A 24,032-nucleotide genomic window follows, 5' to 3' on the forward strand; every position below is an offset into this window, starting at 1 on the left:
GCCATCAGCACCAGCAAGCAACATCATGCGCCAAAGAAGGCAATCTCATTCATCAAAGCTGGAGAGAGACCTCGTGCACGTCCAAAGACAACAACAGGACTCCTTCACACAGCCGCTGATTGGCAGCTACACGTTGACCTGGGAAAACAACTGAGGTTCCCCCAGCACATTGTAAAAACATCTCTCCGGCCAGACATGATCATCATCTCAGAGGCTTCAAAACACCTCATCATGCTGGAACTAACAGTGCTTTGGGAGGAGCGGATTGAGGAAGCCAACGAAAGGAAACGTGCCAAGTATCAGGAGCTGGTGGAGGACTGCAGGGGCAGGGGCTGGAGGACTTTCTATGAGCCAATAGAAGATGGCTGCCGTGGCTTTGCAGGACACTCCCTCTGCAAAGTGCTTGGCCGATTGGGAGTCACAGGGGCGGCCAAAAGCAGGGCCATTCAATCCGCAAGTGAAGCGGCAGAGAAAGCCACGAGGTGGTTGTGGCTGAAAAGGGCAGATCCGTGGGTTGCTACTGGGACACAAGCAGGGACTTGATCACCCCGGCTGGGTCGCCTGGACGAGGGTGTATGATGTTGTGTGACCCGAAACACCCGATGAATCCAGGATACATCACTGATGATGTGTCCCAGTGCATCCAGGAGATGTATCTTTCAGTCAAGAAAATATATGTATATATATATATATATATATATATATATATATATATATATATATATATATATATATATATATATATATATATATATATATATAATATTTATATACAGCATATATATATATATATATATATATACATACATATATATATATATACAGTATATATGTATATATATACATATATATATATATATATATATATATATATATATATATATATATATATATATATATATATGTATATATATATATATATATATATATATATATATATATATATATACATATATACATATATGTTATATGTATCCAGTGATTATACTAAAGTTATTTTCCATTTAACTTCACCAGTTTTAGATTATTTTTATTTTTATTTTCACATTTGCCGTTCAAATACTGAGAAGAGACGGTGCGGTGATCAGTAGCCAGTTGAGGCACGTCACTGATTTGTGCCTCAACATGGATTGTGTGCAATGACTCGGCTAACTGGTGGCCTGCTGTGCAGTGAGACTGTATTGCTATATGAATTATATTATACATTTCCATAGTTTAGTTAGCTGAGGTATATAATGTACAGTGTATTTTGTCAACAACTGTATGTGTGTAACGTATTTCTTGTGCTCAGCGATCATAAAACTGGAGGCTCGTCTCATAACCCCGCCTCCTGGTGCCAAGCACCTCCGCCGCAGAATGCACCCCCGACGGGAGCGCCGCGGCCACACCAACCAAAGCCCACACCCAAACCCTCCACGTGCAAGACCGAATCCACCCAAAAAAAGTCACTTAACAAGAAGCCAAAAAGTGCAAAAACAACAATGCTCGCGCGGCGCGCCGGAGGAGCCGTGAACAGGGACACAACATTAGGTACACCTGCAGACGGCAGCGCGGATTTCATATTTCATTCATTCACAACTCTTCCAACATGAACACCACTGCTCCTGCACTTATAAGTAAAGGTAAGACCATAATAACGTTGTTTTTTTTATTAAATGTGCTTTTTTGTGTGCATGCTACAGTTTGTAAGTGTAAAGTTAAGTTAAAGTACCAATGATTGTCACACACACACTAGGTGTGGTGAAATGTGTCCTCTGCATTTGACCCATCCCTTGTTCACCCCCTGGGAGGTGAGGGGAGCAATGGGCAGCAGCGGCGCCGTGCCCGGGAATAATTTTTGGTGATTTAACCCCCAATTCCAACCCTTGATGCTGAGTGCCAAGCAGGGAAGAATGCTGGTATGAGCTTTTAAACACAACCCGTTAACTGCTGCCAATCACATGGTGAATAAGATACTATTTAGGGTTCATATGTTTGTAAATCTGACTGTGATGAAGTCAGTGCCTCACCAGACATGAACCTCACCGCACGCCACTGATATATACATATATATATATGTATATATATATGTATATATGTATATATATATATATATATATATATATATATATATATATATATATATATATATATATATATATATATATATATATATATATATATTTATATATATATACACAGTATATATGTATATATATATATATACTGTATATATACATACAGTATATATATATATATATATATATATATACAGTATATATATATATATATATATATATATATATATATATACTCTATATATATATATATATATATATATATATATGTATATATATATATGTGTGTATATATATATATATATATGTATATATATGTATATATATATATATATATATATATATATATATATATATATATATATATATATATATATATATATATATATGTATATATATATATATATATATATATATATATATATATATATATATATATATATATATATATATATATATATATATATATATATATATATATATATATATATATATATATATACATACTGTATATATATAGTCGCGATCAAAAGTACACTTGTAAAGAACAGAATGTCATGGCTGTCTTGAGTTTCCAATACTTTCTACAACTCTTATTTTTTTGTGATAGAGTGATTGGAGCATGTGCTTGTTGGTCACAAAAAACATTCATGAAGTTTGGTTCTTTTATGAATTTATTATGGCTCTACCGAAAATGTGACCAAATCGGCTGGGTCAAAAGTATACTGTACATACAGCAATGTTAATTTTTTTTTTTTTAAATGTCCCTTGGCAAGTTTCACTGCAATAAGGCGCTTTTGGTAGCCAACCACAAGCTTCTGGCAAGCTTCTGGTTGAATTTTTTGACCACTCTTCTTGACAAAATTGGTGCAGTTCAGCTAAATTTGTTGGTTTTCTGACATGGACTTGTTTCTTCAGCATTGACACGTTTCAGTCAGGACTTTGGGAAGGCCATTCTAAAACCTTAATTCTAGCCTGATTTAGCCATTCCTTTGCCACTTTTGACGTGTATTTGGGGTCATTGTCCTGTTGGAACACCCAACAGGTCGCACTTCAGCCACTGCTTGACTGTCTGACTGACATTAAAGCATGGATGAGTGCTAACTTCCTCAACCTCAATCAATCAATAAATCAATCAATGTTTATTTATATAGCCCTAAATCACAAAAGTCTCAAAGGTAACCCCCCCTCTAAGGACAGTCCCTAGTGGATCCAACATAACAGTGAGAGTCCAGTCCATAGTGGGGCCAGCAGGAGACCATCCCGAGCGGAGACAGGTCAGTAGCGCAGAGACGTCCCCAACCGATAATGAGAGCAAGACCGAGATCGTCATCTTCGGCGAAACATCGCCAGTCTTGTTTGTCAGTGCTCTAGGTCCTTTGGGTGAAAACATCCGGTCCTCCCTGAGAAATCTCGTAGGGATCTTCTATGGTGCCTTCAAATTCACCAAACAGGTCAGCTCAGTGGTTTGTACCAGCTTTTACCATCTCAAAACCCTAGCAAAGACCAAGGCCTATCTCTCCCAGAGCGACCTGGAGACTGCTATCCACGCCTTCATCACACACCGGCTAGACAACAACAACTCACTGTACGCTGGCATTGATCAGGCATCACTCCGCCGTTTGCAGCTTGTGCAAAACGCGGCTGCCCGTCTCCTCACCAGCACCAAAAAACGCGAACACATCACCCCAGTCCTGGCCTCACTCCGCTGGCTCCCTGTCCATCACCGCATTGATTTTAAATTACTTTTAATTGTTTTTAAATCCCTAAATGGTCTGGCCCCACAATACCTGACCGAGCTTCTGCATCATCATACCTCGTCTAGAGCCTTAAGGTCAACTGACCAACTGCTGTTGGCGGTCCCCAGATCCAGGCTAAAGACCAGAGGGGACAGAGCATTTTCCGTTGCCGTCCCTAAGCTCTGGAACAGCCTTCCCCTCCACATTAGGTCAGCCCAGAGCCTGGGGGTCTTCAAAACCCTTCTTAAGACCTACCTCTTCTTGCTGGCCTTTGACCTGAGCTGAGTCCGCCCACTAGCCCACCATTTCTAGTCCCCCCCCCGCCCACCCCATCGCTTTAGTTGTATTTTTCAACTTTTATTATTTTTATTTTGCTAATTTTTAATTTTTATTCGACCCCTTTTACCGTATTGCTTTTGCACTATCTTGTTCAGCTCATTCATTGTTTATGTTCTTTGTTTGTTTTTTGTTTAGTTTTGTTTTTTTCTCTATGCTTTTTTAACCTGTAAAGCACTTTGGTTCAATTTAAAAGTTGTTGTAAACGTGCTATATAAACAAAGTTGACTTGACTTGACTTGACAAGACCCAACCTCCGGGTTTCATCTGACATCACATGGACAAAGATAAGACCTTCTGGAGGAAAGTTCTGTGGTCAGATGAAACAAAAATTGAGCTGTTTGGCCACAATACCCAGCAATATGTTTGGAGGAGAAAAGGTGAGGCCTTTAATCCCAATCCTACCGTCAAGCATGGTGGTGGTAGTATTATGCCCTGGGCCTGTTTTGCTGCCAATGGAACTGGTGCTTTAAATGGGACAATGAAAAAGGAGGATTACCTCCAAATATTTTCAGGACAACCTAAAATCATCAGCTCGGAGGTTGGGTCTCGGGCAGTTGTGTGTTCCAATAGGACAATGACCCTTAAACACACGTCAAAAGTGGTAAAGGAATGGCTAAATCAGGCTAAAATGAAGGTTTTAGAAGGGCCTTCCCAAAGTCTTGACTTAAACGTGTGGACAATGCTGAAGAAACAAGTCAATGTCAGAAAACCAACAACTAAATTGGTTGGTTTTCTGACATGGACTTGTTTGAACTGCATCAATTTGCTTGCCAGAAGCTTGTGGATGGCTACCAAAAGCGCCTTATTGCAGTGAATCTTGCCAAGGAACATGTAACCAAATATTAACATTGCTGTATGTAGACTTTTGACCCAGCAGATTTGGTCACATTTTCAGTAGACCCATAATAAATTCATAAAAGAACCAAACTTCATGAATGTTTTTTTGTGATAAACAAGTATGTGCTCCAATCACTCTATCACAAAAAAATAAGAGTTGTAGAAATTATTGGAAAGACGGCCATGACATTATATTCTTTACAAGTTTATGTAAACTTTTGACCACGACTGTATGTATGTACACACACATACAGTATATATATATATATATATATATATATATATATATATATATATATATATATATATACAAATATACATATATATAAAAATATACATATTTATATATATATATATACACACACATATATTTATACACACACACATATATACCTGTATATATATATATATCAGTGGCGTGCGGTGAGGTTAATGTCTGGTGAGGCACGACTGCATCATCACAGTCAGATTTACAAACATATGAACCCTAAATAGTATCTTATTCACCATGTTATTGGCAGCTGTTAACGGGTTATGTTTAAAAGCTCATACCAGCATTCTTTACACAACTGTAGCACACAAAAAAGCACATTTAATAAAAAAAACATTATTATGGTCTTTCTTGCTGGACATCCACACAGCCAGCCTTTGCGTGTGTACCACGCCGTTGAAAAGAACGGGTCTTCTGTCCCGAAGTCAAAAGCAAACCTTTTAGCTCCGGTGTTGGTCTACCTTTAATTATTACCTCCTGCTTCGATTGAAAGTCCAGTTTAGAAAACTGTTTTATTTTACATATGTAATCCTCCATGTTTTTAATAAATGTCCAGGCGAGAGGAAATAAACAATCGCTGCACTAATTGACTTGCAAACTTTTTCTTTTTTTTTCTTTTCTTCTGCGGCGAGGACTGATCTCTGGGATCACTACCGCCCTCTACCACCAAGAGGCCGGATTACTGCGAGCCTCAGACAGTACGTTTTTTGCAGCAGTTTTATGAATGCTCAGCACAAGAAATACGTTACACACATACAGTTGTTGACAAAATACACTGTACATTAAATACCTCAGCTAACTAAACTATGCCATAGTTTAGTTAGCTGATATAATTCATATAGCAATACAGTCTCACTGCACAGCAGCTCAGCAGTTAGCCGAGTCATTGTGCACAATCCATGTTGAGGCACAAATCAGTGACGTGCATCAACTGCCTGCTGATCACCGCACCGTTTCTTCTCAGTATTTGAACGGCAAATGTGAAAATAAAAATAAAAATAATCTAAAACTGGTGAAGTTAAATGGAAAATAACTTTAGTATAATCACTGGATACATACAACAATTTTTCTTTTTACATTTTTTTTCTTTCCATGATGGCAGGTGAGGGCCCGCCTCCCCTGCCTCTAGTGACTGCACGCCACTGATATATATATATATATATATATATATATATATATATATATATATATATATATATATATATATATATATATATATATATATATATATATATATATATATATATATATATATATATATATATAAATAAATAAATTAAAAAATACAAATATTTATATATACAAATATAAATAAATTAAAAACAAAAAAAAACACAAATTACAAAAAAATATATATATACATACTGTGTATATATATATATATATATATATATATATATATATATATATATATATATATATATATATATATATATATATATATATATATATATATATATATATATATATATATATATATATATATATATATATATATATATATATATATATATATATATATGGTCAGAAATACATTGAGTGTCACAAGTAGTCATACTATATTTAACTGGAATAAAGAGAAGAAAAAAAATATTTTAAGACAAGAAGTTGCATGTGTACTTGCATTATAGTAATTATATTTTGTCTGTCGATGTTGTCCTGCTGCTGCAAAGTCTTTATTTTTAACATCCTTAGTTGAGTTGTCAGTAGTACGAGTTGTGTTAGTTTGCGCTGCATGTTCGTCCTGCAGGATCCAGCAGACATGACTCCTCCTCACAAGCCGACCGGACTCCTTGTGTCCCGGACTGCCTGCTGACTCTAACAGGCAGAACAAGAAGGCAAGAAGCGGCTAAAAGAAGACAAAATGAACTTTTCTTTCTCAGTGAGGAATTCGTTGTGGATGTGTTTTTTTCTTCTGGGTGTCGTCATGAGATGCTTGGGTAAGACAAGATCATAATTCATGTAGAGCAGCGCCCACGCTTTGCTCTTCATTTGCATCTTCTTCTCACCTTTGTTCACTTTTTCTCCATCGTTTTAACTCTACTTTTTTTTTTAAAATGTATCCTTTATTTGACTTTTCCTCGTCCTGCGTAGTCTTTTATAACACACATTGTGTCCAAAATGAAAACATTTTCGGGCCCACGGCTTGTTTTTTTATTGGCCCTGATTGATGTTCGATGAAAAAATACAGTTTAAGACTTTAAGGCACGATTATACAATTTTACTGAGAAGTTAGCATAGCATGGCATAGTCATTGAATTGATCTTTACTGGTGTCCAAAGTGAAGGCCTGTGGCAATTTTGGGCCCACAGTTATTTTTTTGTTGGCCCCAGCCACATTCTAACATTACTAAGAAGTTAGCATACATAGCATTCTCAGGTTGATCGCCATTTAATCGATCTGCCCAGTTGTGATCGATTGAATGCCCTGAAATTATAATGATCTGGATGAATGAGAATATCCATAGACAAATTAGCATAGCGTTGCATAGCATTATTTCTTGGTGTCCAAAGTAAAGACCGGAGGTCATTTTGGGCCAGCAGCTTGTTTTTTTTATTGGCCCTGATCAATGTTTGGTAAAAATACAAATTTAGGCCTTATGACAACATTAGAATAAGTAAGTGTGGCATAGTCATTTGATTTGGGTGTCCAAAGTGAAGACACAGGGCCATTATGGGCCCACAGCTAGATTTTATTAGCTCTAATTGTGTTTGGTAAAAATAATAATAATGGCTCCGTTTACACTGCACACCAAATCAGATTATTTTGCCCTCAAGTAACATAGATCGGATTTTTTTTGCAAGTTTAAACACTCAAAGTGCTTCAAATGTGATATTTTGGCATCAAATTCATGACACTTCAGGAGGTAGTCCAAATCTGATTGGAATCTGATCTTTTCAAATGTGACTTCAGTCTAAATGGCAATGTGACTTGAATGTGACCCGTATGCTTTGGGTGTGCTAGGTCATTTGTGTGCGCAGGGACAGACGTGACCAGTCAGTGGAAGTGGATACTTCGTCACAACATCTAGTTTCGGTGAGCAAAGTGTTTTTTCGACGGACGAATTTTCGGTGCACCACTAGTCAATAATAGTGCGCAAATAATGGACTATATGTAATATACGAATATATATTTTGATTCCGAATAAGTAGTGATTGTTGAAGGACCGGAATTGACACTGTGGTGTATTTGTTTACATGTTACGTACATTGCATTAGTTGTTTACATAAATGAGTTGAAAAATAAAACTATGCTAAGATTCACGCTGATCTCCGTGTTGCCTCTACTTAACAGCCATAAAAAGATTGGAATCTCCCAAATATATTACACTATATATATCAGTTCGTACATTATAATACTTTAATTTATTTTCATGTATAAAAACATAAATTTTTAAGGTGTGGCAACTTGTATTTATTTTATAGTAGTAGTAGTGATTTCCTTGTTCATTTACGAAATCCGGTCAACTTCTTTTGTTTTCAGTTTATCGAACTGCGTATGCAAGTGACGTCGAGGCCACATTGGGGCCACATTTGGCCCATTGCCCATTTACACTGGAGTCTGATAAAGATTAAATTTTACTTGCATTATTAAAAGTCAACTGGAAAAAAATAGAATCATGCAGTGTAAATGTAGTCTATACTGTAATTATTATTTTTTGGGTACAAAGTGAAGACACAGAGCCATTTTGGGCACACAGCTTTTTTTTGGGGGGGGGGGCTCTTGTCTTTCAGTTACAATTAAAACATTATTAATCATATATTAACAGATATTACAATAATTAGCCTTGTCAGCAATTACACACTGCTAAGATGTTTTGTTAAAATAATTTCTCATATATCAGCCTACATTGGATTGCTTTTAGCATCTTTGACATCAAAATACCCCTTTTGATTTATAAGTGTGCGTCCCTCGTAAAAAAAGTTTGTACTGTCCTGACTATGATGTCAAAGTGTACTTAATACATTGAAAAGGTATGGCAAGCTGTTCAAATGTTTTTGGTAATGATGCATGACCAATTAATATTTTGTGGTTAATAAGTGTCATGTTGGTATTTTTAATGAGGTTTTCTTATTTGAATGCATTGAAGTAGCTTGAATCTCAGTGAATGCGTCCCTGGGTGGAAAAGGTTGTGACAGTTTTGTTTTTTCAACTGAGGAAGAATCTGTTAATGCTCCAAGTCATCTTCACACCGCGTCGCCGTTGTCATGCTAATTGTCTCCACAGATCTTGTTGAGTCTTGGCTTTGCCCCTCATCTTCATTCATTTACCTTCCCTGCAGGGATGGGGGTGTTGGAAGGCTGCAGAGACTTCCTGTTTTTACCATTTGCTATGAAGCGGGGGTCACCCCTCCCCCTTTACCACCCAACTCTCTTTGAGTTGTGCAAGAAGCCATTATTTTAATTCTTATCTCAATCAGACACTGTCACTATAACATTCTTTACTTTTAAAGGACAAGAGACCTGTCCCACCTTCCATTCATACAACATAACTTTTATTCTTTTTTAAAATATTTATCCATTATATATTTTTTTTGTAATTGTATAAATTATGCAATTTTGCGTAAGTGTCCAACTTTTAGGACACGTATATTAGAATTGTTTTATTAATGAATAATTATTTTAAAACATGCTTAAACCTAAATTATCAAAATTTAAACATAATAGTAATAGTAAATTAGATAGAAATAGGCAATTATTTATATACATTATGTACAAAATATATAAATTGTATATAGTTTTTAATTGCATAAGATATTCATTTTTAGTCTAGACTTTAGGGACAGCCTGTATTACATTTTTTTAAATTTAAATTATACATTTAGTAAATATTATAAAAAAGGTTAAACAATATAAATGACAATTTTAAAAATTAAATATTTTAAAACATGGTTAGAATTATTTTTTTAAAGAATATAAATACTGTGTATATTATTGTTGTATGATATATGCATTTTTAGTCTAGACTTTGTCAGAGTGTGTTGGTGACGAACCCCAAGATGCAGAGATGGCAGCAGGCATTGAGCAGGAAAACATGATTTAATTTAACACTATAACCAAAAACAAACAAAAGGGTACAAACAAAAGGCGCGCACAAGGCGGAGAACAAACTTGGCTATGAACAAAAACTAGCACAAAGGTTGTGGACAAAAACTGTGGACAAGAAACAAAAACACTTACTGTGACACGAAGGAACTAACACTTACGTGGCAAGAAACGAGACTATGGCATGAGCAGAGTGAACAGAAGTAGACACAGCTACAACGACAAGTATAAATGACAGGTAGTAGCGACAATAATCCAGCCCTGACTGGAGGACAAAGCAGATCTAAATAGCAGCTGGCTGATTGACACCAGGTGTGGCCTGGTGCCAATCAGCCACAGCTGAGGGGAAAAAACAGTCAGGGATACAAGCAGGAAATAAAGACAAAATAAGAGCGCTAACAGGAAATAAAGACAGACACAGAGGAAAAACTAAAACATGACCAAACTGTCAGGGACAAGCCTGACAGACTTTAGGGACATCCTGTACAAATGTATACATATAACATACATATATGATTACGTAAAAAGGTTGTTTCAACTAAGTGAACACAATTTTAATCATTTAAAAATATAGTACATTTCAAATATAATAATATGATGGATGAATAACAATAAATCAAAATCAAGAAAATATTTAGAACATAATTATTTGTTCTTTTAATTTAATTTTACATTTCTTCGTTGTAGAATCATTATTTTAGTTGTTCTAATTTATATTACTGTGTGCCAAGACTTTAGGCACATCTTGTAGTTAGTTTTGATATATGTTGGTTATTGCATTCCTAAAATGTAATGTTGGTAAGACAGTTTGGTATTTTGTCACCATTACACAATATTGTGTAATTTGTAAATAAAAACCGAACACAATGATTTGTAAATCCTTTTCAACTTATATTCAATTGAATGCACTGCAAACACAAGATATTTATTGTTGGAACTGAGAAACTAATTTTTTTTTTGCAAATAATCATTGACTTAGAATTTGATGGCAGCAACACATTGCAAATAAAGTTGGCACAGGGGCATTTTTACCACTGTGTTACACGGCCTTTCCTTTTAACAACACTCAGTAAACGTTTGTGAACTGAGGAGACCAATTTTTGAAGCTTTTCAGGTGAAATTATTTTCCATTCTTGCTTGATGTACAGTTTAAGCTGTTCAACAGACCAGGGTCTCCGTTGTAGTATTTTAGGCTTCATAATGCACCACCTTTTTCAAGGGGAGACAGGTCTGGACTACAGGCAGGCCAGTCTAGTACCCGCACTCTTTTACTACGAAGCCACACTGTTGTAACACATGCAAAATGTGGCTTGGCATTGTCTTGCTGAAATAAGCAGGGGTGTCCATGAAAAAGACGTTGCTTGGATGGCAATATATGTTGCTCCAAAACCTGTGTGTACCTTTCAGCATTAATGGTGCCTTCACAGATGTGTAAGTTACCCATGCCTTGGGCACTAATACACCCCCAAACCATCAGATGCTGGGTTTTGAACTTTGCGCCTATAACATGTTTTTTTTCCTGTTTGGTCCGGAGGACATGACGTCCACAGTTTCCAAGACAATTTGAAATGTGGACTCGTCAGACCACAGAACACTTTTCCACTTTGCATCAGTCCATCTTACATGAGCTTGCGCCCAGCGAAGCCGGCGGCGTTTCTGGGTGTTGTTGATAAATGGCTTTGGCTTTGCCTAGTAGAGTTTTAACTTGCACTTACAGATGTAGCGAAAAACTGTAGTTACTGACAGTGGTTTTCTGAAGTGTTCCTGAGCACATGTGGTGATATCTTTTACATGCAGTACCGCCTGAGGGATCGAAGGTCACTGGCATTGCCGCTTACAAGCAGTGATTTCTCCAGATTACAATGGAGTTCACAGTGCACCTTGTGCTGTCAACAAATTGTGAGCGCTTTATGGAACTACAAAGATGATGGTCATGTTTACTTTAGTCTTTCCATCTTACCGTTTCGTTATTTTATCTGTTGAGTGGATAATTTACATAAAAAAAGGTATTGTGCGTTGCTACTACATTAGTCTGCCACCAGCCACAACAGGAACAGCTGATTGCTTGCACCTGCGCTGATTAGAGTAGCAGCAGCCAATCCAGAGGGTGCTTAAAGTCAGCTGACACATAATTTTTAAACAGTGATGTGAGTTACACTGGAGTTGCTATTGGGACATCAAATGGACACATTTATAACAGCAGTTTATTTCAATAAAAAAATGCAGCAAATTTTTATACTTAGCAAACTCATTTTGCGGGCCGCAGGCCAGATTAAACTATTTCGCAGGTCCGTGGGCCATACGTTTGACACCCTGAGTAGACTAATGGTGCTAAAGACATGCAGATTTGTCAGTCAGGGGTGTGTATGTGTGTATTGCTTCGTGTGTGTGCGTACATGTGTGTGCATGTGTGTTTGGGTGTGATGGACGTTTTCATTGAAGAACACCCATCCATCCATACATTTTCTACCGCTTATTCCCTTCGGGGTCACGGGGGGCACTGGAGCCTATCTCAGCTACAATCGATTGAAGAACACATTTAAGAAATAATTACCAATAATTTGCATATAAAGTTGGAGTGAAATGCTGTGGAAAAGCTGGAATGAGTACTTGATCCTCGCACAGAATGACTCACCTTGATGGTTAGAATGAGGACTGCTGGTGGTTCTAATTATGCCATAGGCCCTTCCTTTGCTGTGGGGGTGTTTTAGTAGACTACTATCCCTGTAATCAAACAGAGGCAACGCCTTTGGGGATCCTTTCAACCATCCCCAAGCACAGTACTTGCACTAGTATTTGCTCTACTCATAAGGTCATTGTATTTTTTTATATTTGTGTTAGGGCTGGGCGATATATCGAATATACTTGATATATCGCAGGTTTGTCTCTGTGCGATATGGAAAATTACTATATCGTGATATTCGAATATACGTTCTCACGCAGTTGCTTTTAGCTGCGGGCATTACACTACAGGCTTTTTTCACTCTTTCTTGTCTCTCCTTCTGACAGAGACATAAAACAAGGGCACCTTTTTACATACGTCACATACTGTCGCGTCATACGCCCTCGCTGAGCAGAGAGGTAGCAACATGCGTAACATTAGCTGTGATGCTAGCGGAGTGGTGCGACAGGTAATACGAGAGAAAGAAGGTGCGAATCTGGTAACAAATGAAGGAATAATTAATTCCTAAGAAAAACAACACAGGGTCCATCGTCTGGCGGTGGTTTGGCTTCAAGCGGGAAGATGTCGAACAAGTATGCGGCAAAAGCGTTGTTACAAAAAGTAGCAGCACTGCTAATGTGTAGCATCATTTGAAAAGTCACCCGCTAGAGCAGACCTGGGCATTCTGCGGCCCGCGGGCCGCATCCGGCCCTTTGTGCGTCCCTGTCCGGCCCGCGTGAGGCCAATTATAAATTACAAAATAAATTTTAAAAAGTATCTATGTCGAGTGTGCAATACAACGGTGCTGCTTTTGTTTTGAAAATCGTTATTTGTATTACTTCCGTGTGGACGTATGCGTGTGCTTGGTTGTGAGTGAATGTGAACAGCTGCAATTACAAAATAAAGTTGAAAAAACATCTATGTCCTGCGCGCAATACAACTGTGCTGCTTTTATTTTGAAAAGTATTATTTAAGGGCGTGTGTCCGTGTGTAACCTGCGAGTGAAGGTGCACATGCAGCGACAAGTGATGCACGGTTTACACCCGAGACGCTAAAAAGAGAAAAGTTGATGAGGAATGCCGTGTTTTCAACAAGACATGAACTGCAAAGCAACGTCCCCTCTAAGGTGCGTGCCTGCGCAATTGCGCACTGCTCAAGCGTCCGCTGCGCGCAGCAAGTATATGCCGCGCACCAAATCAAATCCCATCTGAATTCTAAACAAAATAAACATATTTATTCTATGGAATTTTGCAATGCAACTTTGAGTGACAGTGACAACAAGCGGCCCTAATGGTGTTCGTCAACACCGTTTACAACACCGTTCAATTGAACACCGTTCAATTATTGTAACGTCTATCGAGATGCTTCGAGGACAGGAATTATATCGATCACTTTATTGAGCAAAACTGTTTATATTCGGACATAACCACACCAAAAACATGAGTAAAACAATTCTATCTCGAAAAAGTAGTCATTTTCTGCCGTACAAACCAGGCCAAAACCAACTTGTCATCTGTCACCAACACGCATAGCACTAAACCACTGGTGCGTTTATGGCCACACAAAAAGTCGGACAACTCAAACACCACACAAAGTTACGCTATGACTCCTCAGTCATACGTGTGCTTATTTTACTGTCATTTATTATTAATGTTAATTTATTTATATTAGTCATGGAATGCTGTTACACACACTATGTTGAAGTATTACTATTATTATTAATTATTATTATTATTATTATTATTATTATTTATCTTACGGTATATATCAAAAATAATATTGAGCAAAATTTAATTGAAATATTGTCGATGTGGCCCTCCAGCAGTGCTCGGGTAGCTCATGCGGCCCCCGGTAAAAATTAATTGCCCACCCCTGTCCTACGGTGTGTAGTGTAGCATGTTTAGCTATTCTTCGTCCTTCGTTTCTAACATGATACATGTTAGAAACGTAGTTTGTTTGCTGCCATAGAGGCGAGGATTGCTGACGTAAAAGTGGCTTTGCACTGTGGAGGGATGCTAGCTTGCTTGCGAATACGCTACAGTGCGTTCAGAACAAGGTTGTTTGTTTGTTTTTTGCTGTCAAATTTGCGGAACAAAGCAAACAAAGAATATAATTTCATCAATATTATGCAACCAGTATATATTTTAGCACTTTTCAAATATTGTCCAATGCTTGATTTTAAAACCTTTGATGATGTTGAACAATCATGTCACCCTGGAAAAAGAAGGGTTTAAAAAAGACCAGAGAGAAGATGATTCAGCAGTCAAGGTGAATGACAAGCTGTAATGATTGCAATGGAAGACTGCACTTTAGCCTACTACTTAAAGGCCTACTGAAACCCACTACTACCGACCACGCAGTCTGATAGTTTATATATCAATGATGAAATCTTAACATTATAACACATGCCAATACGGCCGGGTTAACTTATAAAGTGACATTTTAAATTTGCCGCTAAACTTCCGGTTCGAAACGCCTCTGAGGATGACGTATGCGCGTGACGTAGCCCGGGGAACAGAGGTATGCCTTCCCCATTGAATACAATACAAAAAAGCTCTGTTTTCATTTCATAATTCCACAGTATTCTGGACATATGTGTTCGTGAATCTGTTGCAATTATGTTCATCGCATTATGGAGAAAGAAGCTGAGCAAGCAAAGAAGAAAGTTGTCGGTGCGAAACGGACGTATTTTTCGAACGAAGTCAGCAACAACAGTACACAGCCGGCGCGTCTTTGTTTACATTCCCGAAAGATGCAGTCAAGATGGAAGAACTCGGATAACAGAGACTCTAACCAGGAGGACTTTTGACTTCGATACACAGACGCCTGTAGAGAACTGGGACAACACAGACTCTTACCAGGATTACTTTGATTTGGATGACAAAGACGCAGACGTGCTACCGTGAGTATGCAGCTTTGGCTTCTAAACATTTGATCGCTTGACCGTATGTGCGCAACTTTTTTTTTGCGTATGTACGTAACTTTTTTAAAATATATAAGCTTTATGAACCTTGGGTTAGGTGAACGGTCTTTTGGGCTGAGTGATTGTGTGTGTTGATCAGGTGTTTGAATTGTATTGGCGTGTTCTATGGAGCTAGGAGCTAGCTAGCTAGGAGCTAGCTAGCTAGGAGCTAGCTAGCTAGGTGTTTTTATGCAGGATTAATTTGTGTCATATTAAATATAAGCCTGGTTGTGTTGTGGCTAATAGAGTAAATATATGTCTTGTGTTTATTTACTGTTTTAGTCATTCCCAGCTGAATACCAGGTACCGTGAGTATGCAGCCTTGGCTGCTAAACATTTGATAGCTTGACCGTATGTGCGCGTCACGTACGTAACTTTTTAAAAATATATAAGTTTTATGAACATTGGGTTAGGTGAACTGTCTTTTGGGCTGAGTGATTGTGTGTGTTGATCAGGTGTTTGAATTGTATTGGCGTGTTCTATGGAGCTAGGAGCTAGCAGAGGAGCTAGGAGCTAGCATAACAAACACGTAGGTGTTTTTATTCAGGATTAATTTGTGGCATATTAAATATAAGCCTGGTTGTGTTGTGGCTAATAGAGTATATATATGTCTTGTGTTTATTTACTGTTGTAGTCATTCCCAGCTGAATATCAGGTACCGTGAGTAGGCAGCCTTGGCTGCTAAACATTTGATAGCTTGACCGTATGTGCGCGTCACGTACGTAACTTTTTAAAAATATATACGTTTTATGAACCTTGGGTTAGGTGAACGGTCTTTTGGGCTGAGTGATTGTGTGTGTTGATCAGGTGTTTGAATTGTATTGGCGCGTTCTATGGAGCTAGGAGCTAGCAGAGGAGCTAGGAGCTAGCATAACAAACACGTAGGTGTTTTTATGCAGGATTAATTTGTGGCATATTAAATATAAGCCTGGTTGTGTTGTGGCTAATAGAGTATATATATGTCTTGTGTTTATTTACTGTTGTAGTCATTCCCAGCTGAATATCAGGTCACCCCCGGCTCTCACAGCATCTTCCCTATCTGAATAGCTTCAACTCCCCACTAGTCCTTCACTTGCACTTTACTCATCCACAAATCTTTCATCCTCGCTCAAATTAATGGGGAAATTGTCGCTTTCTCGGTCCGAATCTCTCTCACTTCATGCGGCCATCATTGTAAACAATAGGGAACTTTGCGTATATGTTCAATTGACTACGTCACGCTACTTCCGGTAGGGGCAAGCCTTTTTTTATCAGATACCAAAAGTTGCGATCTTTATCGTCGTTGTTCTATACTAAATCCTTTCAGCAAAAATATGGCAATATCGCGAAATGATCAAGTATGACACATAGAATAGATCTGCTATCCCCGTTTAAATAAAAAAAATTCATTTCAGTAGGCCTTTAAGAGACGGTAAAACAGAAATGACAACCCTTCAGTTACATGCATGGTTTAATGTCACATGTCCTTATTAGAGGAAAAACTTCCATAGAACATTTAATCAATTCATTAGTCCTTTGTTAACAAACATTTTATTGCAACAATTGTAGATCAGTTTAATTATTTCGATGAAGATAGAAAGTAAAGAAGCCAATTGGGCTTATTAGGTTTTACTACTAAAATACTACCAATTCTTCTCAAACATGTTACATATATAGTACTACATTACTCACAGTACTGCAATATAGGACTACAGCTATCTATTATTTTAGTAATGGAGTAATCTATCAATTAGTTTGCTTAAATAATTGAGTAATCGGATAAATCACACTTTATAGGTTCAACGTATATTTTGGGGAAAATAAAAAGTATTCTGCTTGCCATAACCTTCATTCTTTAAAAAAATCAAATAAATGCACATCATCAACATTTAAATTGCACTATTAAAGGAGAACTGCACTTTAAAAAAAACAACTTTGTCAATCATTCACAATCCCTATGTGAGACAGGCATATATATGTTTTAGATCGCGCTAAGAACATGATGCTATTACAAAGAATGTATCAGACCGTATGCTGGTCAGAAGCAAAGAAAGGCCGGCGGAAGAGTTTTTTCAAAGGAGTTTTTGGGTGCAGAATCATGGAAACAAAACTTTCGAATGTCTCAGAGTCCATTCATAAGGCTCTGTGGATTGATGGATGGAGTTTTAAATCCGAAGGAAACAATCGTTTGTGCCCCAGCCGATACTGTTCCAGATAAAGGTTGTTATTGTTCTGGACTATCTTGCCAGTTGAGTGGAATACAGAGTTATTGTTAGTCAGTTTGGAGTGCACGAATGCAGCGTGAAGAGTTGTGTGTACGCTTTATTATTTGCCTTTACTATGCCTACTTTGTTCTCTCTCATCTCATTTGTAGTTCGTTTGAGAGTTAGAGTTAGAGTTTGAGTTTATTTCGAACATGCAAGCATACAACATGATACATCACAATTTCCAGTTTCTCTTTTCAACATGTTCGAAAAGGAGTAGGAAGAAGCAGAGCTTATTTAATCCTACCCCTTTTCTTTACATAACAGTTGCTGAAACTTTTTTATTCACTTCCTGTTCTCAATTTATTCACAATAAACTCCATATGTAATCACAATAAAAATAAATAAATAAATAATAGTAAGAATTTAATAATAATAATTGGTGAAGAAAGTCATATTTCATATGATGAGATAAGTAAGATTACTTTAAGAATGAATGAATGAATGGATGAAATAGATTGAAAATGTTTGTCATGGTTCTTCTTCTTTGTACTTTGTAAACACTTTAAGTTTGAAGAGTTTCTTGAAGTGGATCATATTAGTACATTGTTTGATTGCTTTGCTTAATCCATTCCATAATTTAATTCCACATACTGATATACTGAAGGTCTTAAGTGTTGTACGTGCGTACACATGTTTTAAATTACATTTTTCTCTAAGATTATATTTCTCCTCTTTTGTTGAGAAGAATTGTTGTATATTCTTGGGTAGCAGGTTATAGTTTGCTTTGTGCATAATTTTAGCTGTTTGCAAATTCACTATGTCGTGGAATTTCAGTATCTTTGATTCAATAAATAAAGGATTTGTATGTTCTCTATATCCAACATTATGTATTATTCTAACTGATCTTTTTTGTAACACCGTTAATGAATGAAGTGTACTTTTGTAATTATTTCCCCATATTTCTACACAGTAGCTCAGATATGGTAACACTAGTGAGCAGTATAGACTATGAAGTGATTTTTTGTCTAGAACATGTTTTGCTTTATTCATTATTGACGTGTTTCTTGCTACTTTATGTTGTATATTTTTTACGTGAGATTTCCAGTTCAATTTATCATCAATCATTATACCTAGAAATTTGGTTTCATTTACTCTTTCAATTTCTATTCCGTCTATTTGTATTTGTGTTCGACTTTCTCTTCTACTATTACCAAATAGCATTATTTTAGTTTTACTAAGATTCAACGATAGTCTGTTTTTGTCAAACCATCTTTTTCATTTGTTAATTTCTTCTGTTATTATTTGTATTATCTCCTGTGTGTTCTCTCCTGAACAAAACACTGTTGTATCATCCGCAAATAATACTAACTTTAAATCTTTTGTAACTTTACAAATGTCATTTATATAGAGATTGAATAATTTAGGTCCTAATATTGATCCCTGAGGTACACCACAGGATATATTTAGCATTGTAGACATGTGTTCGCCTAGCTTCACGTATTGTTTCCTGTTCGTTAGATAACTTCTTATCCAGTTTAAGACTAACCCTCTGATGCCATATCGTTCTAGTTTTTTGATTAAAATATTGTGATTAATTGTGTCAAATGCTTTAGTTAGATCCATAAAAACTGCTGCTGCACATTTTTTACTGTCTATTGCATTGGTAATTTCTTCTGTAATTTCAATTAAAGCCATTGAAGTTGAGACATTAGCTCTGTATCCATATTGGTTCTCTTCGAGTATTCTATTTTTATTCATGAAACTCTCTAATCTGTTATTCAACAGTTTTTCAATGATTTTAGAAAATTGCGGAAGTAAAGAAACAGGTCTATAATTTGTAAATTGATGTTTATCTCCAGTCTTATAAATTGGTGCAACTTTAGCTATTTTCATTTTGTTTGGGAATGTTCCTGTTTGAAATGATAGGTTGCTAATATACATTAATGGTCCTGAGATCTCTTCTATAACCTTTTTTATCGTTTCCATATAAATTCCATTACAATCAGTTGAAGTCTTAGATTTACATTTTTTCACGATTGTAACTATTTCCTCCTGTGTCACATTACTGAGGAACATGGAGTTGGGATTTCGCTCTATGGTATCATTATAGTCCTCAATTGGAACTGGGTCTGGAATCCTTTCTTCCAATTTTGGTCCAATATTTACAAAATAATTATTGAAGCTTTCAACTACTTCCTTTATGTTGTCATTGTTTTTATTTCCGTCTAAAAAGTATTGAGGGTAGTCCCTCTTTGTGCCATTTTTAATAATGCTATTGAGGATGCCCCATGTTGCTCTCATATTATTTTTGTTCCTGTCCAATAATTCACTGTAATATTCTTTTCTACATGATCGTAGTATTTCTGTTAACTTGTTTTTATACTTTTTGTACTTAATTTCTGCCTCTATAGTTCTTTGTGCTATAAATTCTCTATATAGTGTATTCTTCTTCTTACAAGCATTTTTTAATCCTTTTGTCATCCATGGTTGATTATTCTTTCTCTGTTTATTACTAAGTTGTATCCATGGACAATGTTTGTCATAAAGTATTATGAACTTGTTTAAGAAATGTTCATATGCTTCATCAACCTCTTTTTCATTGTACACGTTGTCCCAATCTTGCTTTTGTAGCTCAATTTTGAAAGCAGTCATCCTCTTCTCTGTGCACAGTCTTCGAAATGTCCTTTTGTCTTCCATTTTCTTCTTGTAGTGTCCATCATATATTGTAAAAACTGGCAGATGATCACTAACGTCGGTTATAAGTAGACCACTTGTAGTGTTATTGTCAAACTCATTGGTAAAAATATTATCAATAAGCGTGGCACAGTGTGCCGTGATTCTACTTGGTTTTGTGATTTTTGGATATAAACTGATGCTGTACATTGTATCAATGAAGTCATCAATAGACTTTTGCTTGTTAGGGTTCAATAAGTCAATATTAAAGTCACCACATAAGAACATTATTCTTTGACCATTATCCATGTAAGTAGCCTTGATCCATTCTTCAAATGTTTCTATACTTGACTTAGGTGATCTATATATACAACTGATGAAAATGTTTTTGCTTTTTTCCTGACATATTTCAATGGTTATACATTCTAAGATATTATCTATAGCAAATGACATGTTTTTTTTACCACTTTGTAGTTCAGGTTCTTCATCACGTAAACGGCTACTCCTCCTCCATTTTTGTTGGTTCTGTTGATGTAGTTTAGTTCATATCTCTCCAGATCAAAATCTATTCCTTTTTTAATCATCAATCCATGTTTCTGTAACAGCAATCACTTTGAATGGTTCGTTGATGTGTTCCAAAAATTTCTTAATGTTGTTGTAGTTTGCATACAAGCTTCTGCTATTAAAATGAATAATTGACAATTTGTTATCGCATGTAATGTTGCTATTATATTGATCATCTGTATAATAAAAACAATTATTACTGATGTGGGAGAAAAAAATTGTATCTGGATCTATATCATTTTCCAAATCCTGGTTTTTGTAATCTTTGTTGCAGAAATTTTTTAGTTCCATATTTTCTTGTTCAACAATCTTTGATGTTGTTTCAATAATCTCAATAAGTGTAGGTGGATGCAATCCTGAATGTAGGTCCTCTTGTTTAGTCGTCCCTTGGAACATAGTAGTGTCGATGTTGAATTTGGGTGTTTGTTTTCTGTCAGAGTCCATTATCATCGTTGTTTTGGTAGCTGTGTAAACTTTAAAAATTGTCCAGGTCCTTGATGTCATGGACAACAATTACTCTTGCTTCTGGACCTCCATTCAGCTTGATGTAGATTTTACAGTTGGTGCTCCAAGTTCCCTGGATTTTTCCCTGCCTTCTCAAGTCGCGTGCTTTCTTGGCGATTCCAGCATTGCGTTTTGTGAGATGCTCATTCATGTACACAGAGTGAAATAAATAAATATAGTTTTTCTTCTTCCTTTTAATTCGTGAAGCAAATAAAAAGTGTTGTCTACAATTGTTGCTACGTTTTTATTGATTGGTAGCTGTTTCCGGGTTATATCCTGTACGTTGAGACTGGCGCATGCGCGATACGAAGGGTCCCCTTCGGCCGCACCCACCTACTTGAGAGATCTGGTTTTCAATCGCATAATCCAGGTGTGTTAGGGATTAAAGTGGTTCCATGGGCTGTAGGATGCCTATTTAGAGCTGAACTATTTGAAAAAAAATGTGACTAATTTGGTGCATGGACACGTACTGACTGATCCCTCCTGCTAAGTCTTTTTTATGCTCTGGTAGACCAGGTGTGTTATGATATGCTTCTAAGCAGGGACAAACAGGTAGTACAATAAGGATGACATTGAGCCAAATGTAGAGTACTAGTTCAGAGTAGAATAATCTTGCATTAACTCAGATTGAGGTAATAGATTCATCCATCCATCTATTTTCTACCGCTTGTCCCGTTCGGAGTCGCAGGAGGTGCTGGAGCCAATCTCATAAATTATTCGTAATTTAGATTTTTGACATAATCGCCTAGACCTACTCTCATTATTTTTTGCTATTGTGACAAATATGTCAGGTAAGACTTCCCATAGCAATTTTAAGACTAAAAGCTAATTGTAATATGTTTTATAGCTGGTTTTCTATGAATTGATTGAAGAAACATACTAAGTAGAGTTGAATTGATTTTGACAACAATGTTCTTGAATAGTGTGCAACAAGTAGCAGGAAAAGCATCATGGACGTAAAAGAAGTCAATGTAAGCTTTAGCAACAGGATTTGTATGAACAGTCACAACAGGATGTGTATGTACGGTCACAAGGGTTGAGTTGTAGCAGCAATGAAGCAATGGATGAATGAGTCATGTTGAACATGTGCTTATTGGCATTCCAAACACAAGCGTCTTGTCAGGAAGGTGCGAATTAGCCCTCTGTGAGTGGGGGTGCATGTTTAAGTGCTCTGAATGGTGAATGAATGAATGACAGACATTTATAATTTTTCTGCCTGATGTTTACATTGAATCAGCATGTAATGACGTAGTCTATTTTGTTTTTAGTCTTAAGTCTTAACACATTGGCATATTTTAATTGAATATATAATGTAAGTAAATAATATCATGTAAAAACACATGTTCTTATTTCTATAAACTTCAATATTTTTTCAATTCAAACTATATATGACTTTTTTATTTTATTCCTTTTTACAATTGTGATGATCATTCAAAATTTTAGTTAAAAAAACAAGTTATATTTTAAATATATTTCGTGTGTGTATTGTATGCATTTTAAAGTATGTTATATCTGCAGACATCTTACATATGACAGCTTGCATGTGCAGTATCTAAGGATACTTTGCACATGGATCAGATCCAAGAACACTTTTCACTTCCTGTCAATGAGAGAGGACGCAAAGAAAAAGGCTCCGCTTCTGCTACCATCAGTTGTATACATAGATCACCTAAGTCAAGTATAGAAACATTATTGTGATTACTTATGGAGTATATTGTGAATAAATTGAGAACAGGAAGTGAACAAAAGTTTTAGCAACTGTTATGTAAAGGAAAAGGGGTAGGATTAAATAAGCTCTGGTTCTTCCTACTCCTTTTCGAACATGTTGAAAAGAGAAACTGGAAATTGTGATGTATCATGTTGTATGCTTGCATGTTCGAAATAAACTCAAACTCAAACTCAAAGAACACGCTCCCCAGTTCTCAGTTAACTAAAACCAACTGGAAGCCACATGAGGAAGCACTTTAGCAGCCCAGCTTTCTTCCCTGTAAGGAAGAAAGTTGAACAGAAGAGCCAGTGGCAGAGCACACACAGATAGGAACGATAGAGAGGAGTCTCTATATGCAAGCTCTGTCTTAAATCTCAACCAATAGGAAGACAGAGTAGAGTCACCATGTAATGTGATAATCCAGTCTGACCTTGTTTGAGCATTCAAATAAAAAACGACAGAACTACTTTGTTAACATATTCAAT

At 36.5% G+C, this 24,032-nt stretch overlaps 1 protein-coding gene across 1 annotated transcript in view; it reads left to right on the forward strand.

The window, feature by feature from the left end:
- The first annotated feature begins 7,036 nt into the window (after positions 1-7,036).
- ror2 (receptor tyrosine kinase-like orphan receptor 2) overlaps positions 7,037-24,032 on the forward strand; it is a 147,191-nt gene continuing 130,195 nt past the window's right edge. The window contains exon 1 of the mRNA XM_062031076.1: positions 7,037-7,183. Coding sequence (XP_061887060.1) covers positions 7,108-7,183 — 76 coding nt within the window. The 5' untranslated portion in view covers positions 7,037-7,107. The remainder of the gene's footprint in view (positions 7,184-24,032) is intronic.

Source organism: Entelurus aequoreus, linkage group LG21, assembly GCF_033978785.1.
Source record: "Entelurus aequoreus isolate RoL-2023_Sb linkage group LG21, RoL_Eaeq_v1.1, whole genome shotgun sequence".
Classification (NCBI taxonomy): Eukaryota; Metazoa; Chordata; class Actinopteri; order Syngnathiformes; family Syngnathidae; genus Entelurus; species Entelurus aequoreus.